The following is a 7,590-nucleotide window of genomic DNA, read 5'->3' as shown; positions in this document are numbered from 1 at the left end:
CCGACGTCGCTGTTGCCGTTGTGCCGTCGATGTCGTTGATGTCGTTGTCGATTTTTGAAGCCGAAGCTTACAATTTTTGTTGTTGCCTTTGCTAGCCAGCCGCACGCCGGGAGCGTGTTCAAGTGTGCCGAGCGGTAGAAAGCGCCAACAGCGGCGTCAACGTCAACGTCAACGTCAGCGTCAAACGGCAACGGCAACCGGCAGCGTCACATTGGGCCATATAAATGGAGTGTCCAACATCGGCTCTGAGTTCAGTTCGGTCTGTAAACTGACTGCCAGTGAGTCGCATCGAGCATCGAGTACGCGTTCAATCGTATTTTTTAGTATATCACATACATGCGATCGTATTGTTATTCCAAACGGAACAGTTAACATGCCAACATTTCTATTGGCCAAGATCGATTCACTGCCAATTACTGGGCAGCAGTAGTGTGAGAGCTGTGTGAAGAGCTGTTTGAAGAACGCATAACAAATATCGAATTGTTACGGCACATTAACATCCAAAGAAAATAAAATCATAAATAATAAAATAAAAAACACTGCTCGTAAATAGCTTTATAAATAAATAAAAATAGTTTAAATTAAATGACAATTACGTGCCGACGTAACGACTAACTGAAATAAATAATATACTCAAATTACGCACAGTATTTCAAATAAATAAATAACAAACAAAATGAAGTTCATTTGTTGTGGCAACAAAGGATCTATGCCGGTCAATGACAACGGCATTCCCATGGATACCAAAAAGGAAACGGAAGCTGGTGAACCAAGTAAGTTCGATGAGAACATCATCAAAATATATAATACAAAATTAAAACCGATACTTGGAAATGCCACGAATACAGTTCGAAATTAAAAGCCAGGAACCTTTTGCCAAAAAATATAAATAAACACATCAAATTATATTCAATTTTAAGCCTCTTTCAAATGTGATCAACATTTTAAAATATTCATTTTAATCCCAATAAATAAACAATAATTTAATTGCTCTTAAATTAAATTCCTAAAATTTAAAAAAAAAACCAAAGAAATTCTTTAACGTCATCCTATAAATTCAAATCAATTAAAGTCAGCTTAAATTCTTAACCTGATGCGATAATTAATCCTACATTCGAAAAGAAACGCGTGCTGACTTACTTACTTAAAGAAATTAACAAACTCGATTTAATTGTTTATCTACGATTTGTAAATTTATTTCAAGTATGTGTAAATATTTTTGTTTTTGGTATCCAGTTTATATGATTGTGTTTTTTTCTTTTTATTATTATTTGTTTTGCGTTTGTCGTGCAGCAATTGAAGTGAAATTCGTTTTGGCATAAGCCGATTTGGATTGGTCATTAAAAAGTTTGAACAAGACAAACAAAAACACAAAATTGTTTAGTGAAATTGTTCATAAGTAGAAAGACATTCATTGCGCAATTGGCGCGCAGTGCTTAAAGAAGTGTTTATACACATAGCTAAACGATTGTTCCCGTCGCTCAGAGGTACGGCTTTCCATTTGATACATTTGGCATTAGAGTTGGTGTCTTAATTATATTATTATTAGCTAATGCTAATTGAATGCGAGTAGCTGATAAATTTGCATGGGCATAAACAAACCAGGGAGTTGAGTTGAGGTTGAGTTTGATGTTGACCTGGAAAGGCGCCACCGTAGACAGGAAGCCGACAACAAGAACAACAACAACAGCTGTAATAATAACAAACAGCAAATTACAATATTTACACTAGATACGGCCGTAAATCGTCAAAGTTTGTATGCAAATTTTCGCAGTTCAGCAAACAGTTTTGTACTCGCATGTTTGCCTGTCTGCCTTTCGGTTTGGCCTGGCCTGTCTGGCCGTCTCTCTGTCTTTCCGTCTGTCTCTCCGTCTGGGAACAATGAAACGACAGGTAGTCTGTCAAGACTCTCTCGAGACTCGCGAGCGAGATTCCAGTTTAGTAAGAATCAGCTAATGAGCAAACTGTCGGCTCTGACGCTCCAGATACAGATACAGCGTTGACACTCGACACTCGAGACACTTGACAAGCGCTGTGAGCTGTGATCTGTTAACTGAGAGCTACGAACTGCGAGATATGCGATCGCAGCGATGCCAACTTTAGATACTTTCTTTGAACAATTAGTATCGTATATGGCTAAAACATAAATCTCACATATTTGCTAAACTCAATGTTTATGTTCCTGCTTTGACTAACTGCAGCAGCACGCACAAACACACTCACAGTTAGCAATTCGAGCAGCTGCAAGATACATATGAAATGATTAAAAGGGATCGACGGCGAATTACAGGAAGGTGACGATCAGGCCTCTCGATCTCCGAGTTTCAAGTTCGAGAATGAGCACAAGTACTTGAACTTCATTTTCAAAACGAAGCGAAACAACATTTTTGTGTATTTTCAAAGTATATATGATAATTAATCGGTCAATCAGTTATTTTTACAAGCACTTTGGCAAAGGAAAAACACGGAATATCTTCCGTAAAGATATAAATTATATATGCGAAACAATGTTAAATACTTTGCATTATGTAATGCTTTTTAAATATACTTTACAAATTATTCAAATTCGCAAGGTAGGCGCCGGCACAAGGCGTCGTGCTTATGTTTATGTTGACACCACAGCAGGAACACACACAGCACATATACAAACACACACACACATGCGCACAGACAGGTTGAGTCCCAAGTTCAAAGCTGTTTAGTGTATTTGCAACGTCATAGCGAATTTCGATTGAAACAAACAGATACACAAATAGATATAAATTCAGCACGCAAAACTCGCTCAGCGAGTTTCATTGCCAAAAATGAAAAAAATCTGAAAAATTAAAAATAAAGAGCATGAGCATGGAGCATGATTGCCACCCAAAACTCCCCAAAGTGAAGGGAATAATTGGTTCTCGTCGTGACATACATTTGAGCAGCTCGGCGACATTCCCGCCGATCTATCAGTCATCGAGTGGCATGCGGTCTTTGTCTCTCTCTCTCTCTCACACACTTTCTGGTGTTTCACCATTATCTCATATTAACTCAATCTGATGGACATTTCAAAGTCGTTGGACTTAGTTGGCCCAACAAAACAACACACAATGGTATTAAATGGCTTTCGAGTACCTCGAATGCTTATCACAACCACTTGAGGATATTCCCCACGACGTATACGCAATATTAGCACAGTCCAGCTATCAGCTCGCCCCATCAATTGTTTACAATCGTGAAGCCCTTGATACAATTGTCTATACATTATATTTGCCAACTATTAGCTCTGGGCTCACTGACTTGGGCGAAACGCGTGCCTCGCTCTGGCAAACTGGCATTTATCATTTGCACGAGACGATCGTGCCACACTTTGCAGCGAAGTGTGAGAAAAACCTGAACTAATAATTGATATTACGAATTTAATAACAATTGCATTCATCATAGCCATAGTCGCGATCACTCAACTCTAACGAACTCGCCCTCTCAACTGAAGTCGGGGCGAAAGCTCAAGCCATGTGAAAAAGCTAACTTCGAGTTTTGTTTATGGTTCGTGCGGCCGCGTTTTTACTGTTGTAAACAATAACAAATGAGCTTTCGTTACCAAAACATTGACGAAAGCTTCGAGCTTTGCACTTCAAGCATTGTCAGCTGTAATAGCTTTTGCTAACCGCCATTGAGCTGCAGCTGTAAAGCTCCAATGATGTCAGGTTTGTAACTGGGGTAGATTTTTGATAATGGATTCAAATCAATTTAAACTCACATTATGTTTATAACCATAATTTATTGCACTCACCGCATTATATAACTGCAGCGATTGGCCGCAATCGTTTTTGTGTATTACACTGCAAAGTGCATCAGCACTTATCAGTGTAATTAAATCACAAATAATATATTTAGAAATCGATTTACATATATGTACGTACTTATATGAATTACATTAACTGGTCAAGCAAGTGCGACGATGATGAGATGCTCTATAAAGCATCAATCAGTTATTGAATAGGCTCTGTGCCGTACAGAAGTGCAACTGAGAGCAGTTTTCCATAAGTGTGTTTTTTAAAGTGCAACATTCAAATTGCAATGGTGAAGAATCGTCGCTATCAAGAAGAAGGTAAAACGCACAAAGTTCTTGACATGCTTTCAACTGACCACGTTTAGTTATTAGAATTACCAACTACCAACCACTTATTTGACTTTGCTTACTTTGTACTCATCACTCAGAATAGAACTAACTCGTTGCCCCGAAATGATAAGCAGTTCTCGGTATGTGAGACGAGCCCCCTTTTTTTGCGTTTTGCGCTAGCAAACAAGCAAACTGTATTAAAGTGGCCCGAAGCGGTTTTATCTTAATCAGCTTTATTCATTCAACCTACACGCTTCTTATCACACTACTCATAAAGACGTCTAGCGTTGCTTTTGGGATGCGGAGAAAGCACTGAAGCAGAAGGGAGCCTATCAAGCGTCGAATAACGACAGTTGACAGTTCATCAGACAGATTAGCAATCAGTGTGAATGGAATATTTTCGGGAGTCGTAAAATTTCAGAACACCAGAAGCCCAATTAACGCAAAAATTTAAATATGTACATACATATGTTAGGCTATGTCGAGGCACACTAGTAATTTATCTGGGCGCCAACATTTCTCGCTCAGATAAGGGATGATAAATTTGATGTTAATTATAGCCTGGTGTTGTACGCAAAAGGCGCCAAGATGATATACTTCTCTTTACATTTGTCTGCGTGTGTTCCGAATAGGGACGAGAACTGGCTGTTTTTGCTTGTGCCACGTGGGTACAAAAAGCTCGGGGGCTTGTTTGGGGTAATTCCATTTGAGAACTACGCAAAAGACTTTTGAAAGTGGCAAGTGTGTTAAACTTGTTGACCTACAGGCGACCTACAGGCTGATAAAGATTAGCGTCGACGTCGGCGTCGACGTTGACGTTGACAGCGGCGTCTGTCCTGATCAATCAGTCATTGATTAATCTATTTTTGAATCAAGTTGAAGTTCAATATTACGTATATGTAGTATATATTCCACTTAACTATATAATCATATGACTTAACACTCTCCTCTAATCACAATCTACTCTCTTCTGATTACATAGAATACGGGCTTGGCGTGCGTCATTGGCAAACCTTCCTGTACTTCTTCGCCCTAACTGTTGCGTATGCCCAACGTGTCAACTTATCTGTGGCTGTCGTGGCCATGACAGATGCTGCAGCTGCCAATATCAATTTCCCTGTAAGTTTTCCACACTCTTTATAGTTTTTTTTTTTAGCACAAACTAACTTTATTTATTACTTTTTTAGGAATACGATTGGCCTGAGAAGACGAAATCCTTGCTGTTGAGCAGCTTCTTCTGGGGCTATGTGATCACTCAGGTGCCTTCGGGTCAGTTGGCTCGCAAATTCGGTGGTAAGATTACGTTGCTGACGGGTCTGTCCATCTGCTCTGTGCTGAACATCCTGACCCCTCTGTTCGCCGACTGGGGTGGCTGGCAATTGGTTTGTGCCCTGCGTGTTGTTGAGGGATTGTGCCAAGGTGTTGTCTTCCCATCTATCCACACTCTGATCTCGACCTGGGTGCCACCCAATGAGCGTCCTGTGCTTGGCACTTGCGCCTACACTGGCAATCAGTTTGGCACAATTGTGATGTTGGCCACGAGTGGTTTGTTGGCGTCCTCCTCGGCTGGCTGGCCCAGCATCTTCTACATCTCTGGAGGCGTTGGTTGCGTCTGGTCGGTCTTCTTCTTCATCTGGGGCGCCAGCTCACCGGCCGAGTACAAGCGCATCTCTCCGGAGGAACGTAAAATGATTGAACTGGCCCAGGCCAGCGAATCCACGTCGGAGCACCCCAAGGAGAAGCTGCACACACCTTGGTTGAGTTTCTTCACCTCGCCAGCTTTCTTGGCTCTCATCATTGCACACAGCGCGAACAACTGGGGCTTCTGGACACTGCTTACCGAGATTCCCAGCTACATGAAGAATGTCCTGGGCAAGGATATCAAGTCGAATGCGCTGTTGTCGGCTCTGCCCTACTTTGCCATGTTCTGCATGTCTTTCGTCTTCTCGGCCATCGCCACACTGCTGAACAAACGCAACTGCATCTCAACTGTGGTCAGTCGCAAGCTCTTCAACTCCCTCGGATTGTGGGTGCCCATGTGTGCCCTGATCGGTCTGGCCTATGTGGATGCGGATCAAAGCAACTTGGCTGTCATCCTGCTGACTGTGACTGTGGGCTTCAATGGCGCCTGTTATCTGGGCTTCCAGATCAATCACATCGATCTCTCTCCCAACTTTGCGGGCATTCTGATGGGCATCACCAACTGTGTCGGCAATATCATGAGCATCATTGCGCCTCTTCTGGTTGGCTTCATTGTCACTAATGAGGTAAGTCCCGTAATTACTTTCAATGTCAAGTAAGCAAGTGATCTAATCTTTTGTTTTCTCTACTTTTGCAGCAAGATGTAGAGCAATGGCGTATTGTCTTCTTTATTGCCGCAGCCATTTACTTGGTTGGTAACGGTCTCTTCATCATCTTTGGCCGCGCCAGTGTCCAGCCCTGGAACGATCCTCCAGCCAAGCATCGTCGCAACTCCACTCCTCAAGTGGAATCCCAGCACTAGAGAGAGAGAGAAACAGAGAGAGAAAAAGAGAACCACTAGTCATCTAGTTCACTTTACCAGCCTCCCAACCCTCGGCTGAAGAACGAGATGTGGCACATCGATCGATAGCCATTGATGGATTGTCGTCAAACTCGTTAGAAAACTACAATAACAGCAATTCGATGCGTTGCAATGCATTCTAGCACTGCTGCTCGAATTCGCCTTCGTTTTGTATTTGTATATTAAAAACTGTATATTTTATTTGAATTTTGTATGCTAAGCTTAGTACGTAGTGGATAATTAGATAAGGCCTTGTTGCATATGTGTATAGAGACCAAAAACGATAAGACAAAAACGAAACGAAAGATATTTTAATAAAATATTGTATCAAAAGAGAATTGTGAGAAAATTACTTTAAATTGCGGTAAAACCTAATCGAAATAAAATAAGTAAGAAGGCTACGGTGGAATGTGCTCGACTAGTACACGCTATCTAAATTCTCAATTGAATCAACACAATTGAAATATACTATATTAGTATACCGAAAGAATACTGAAATATACCAAAATGTATATATGGTATATTGATATTATAATTCTATCTCTCTCCATACGAGAAAGTGGACATGGCTACAGCGCTTCGGCTGTTGACGTTGATGAAGACCATATTTTATAGGGTCGTAGATACCCCCTTCTGCCCGTTACATACATTTCCTGCTGACACAAAGTTATTATACCCTTCTACTCTACGGATAGTGGATATAAATATTTGAATAAAATACTGCCTCAAAAATATTGTCGGTAGCAGTAATGAAAATTCAGTAGCATCACACTTTGATAATTATCTTTTCAACTTAATCTTTTCAAGCGTTGTGCTCAAACATCACACTATGCACTCTTCTTGCTTAGTCTCTCACCTTTTGACTATCTAATCATAATAAATATTTGTAGATCTCTGGCAGGCAACAGGTGCCACATGAGACACCAGTTAGGGAAAGCGTGACAAGCAG

The 7,590-nt window shown here is 40.9% G+C and overlaps 1 protein-coding gene across 2 annotated transcripts; it reads left to right on the top strand.

Annotated features, from left to right (window-relative positions):
- Nucleotides 1-249: 249 nt before the first annotated feature.
- On the top strand, nt 250-6,979 carry LOC117568156 (putative inorganic phosphate cotransporter). Of its 2 annotated transcripts, none has more exons than XM_034248574.1 (4): nt 250-773; nt 5,082-5,218; nt 5,287-6,366; nt 6,438-6,979. In XM_034248574.1, exons 1-4 carry the CDS (start codon nt 677-679, stop codon nt 6,600-6,602), a joined length of 1,479 nt encoding a protein of 492 aa, XP_034104465.1. In that variant the 5' UTR covers nt 250-676; the 3' UTR covers nt 6,603-6,979. The 2 variants fall into 2 exon arrangements, with proteins under 2 accessions (XP_034104465.1, XP_034104466.1); XM_034248575.2 differs by lacking the exon at nt 250-773 and adding an exon at nt 3,970-4,087.
- Nucleotides 6,980-7,590: the final 611 nt, after the last annotated feature.

Source organism: Drosophila albomicans, chromosome 3 (assembly GCF_009650485.2).
Source record: "Drosophila albomicans strain 15112-1751.03 chromosome 3, ASM965048v2, whole genome shotgun sequence".
Lineage (NCBI taxonomy): Eukaryota > Metazoa > Arthropoda > Insecta > Diptera > Drosophilidae > Drosophila > Drosophila albomicans.
This window is presented reverse-complemented; position numbering and strand designations above follow the sequence as displayed.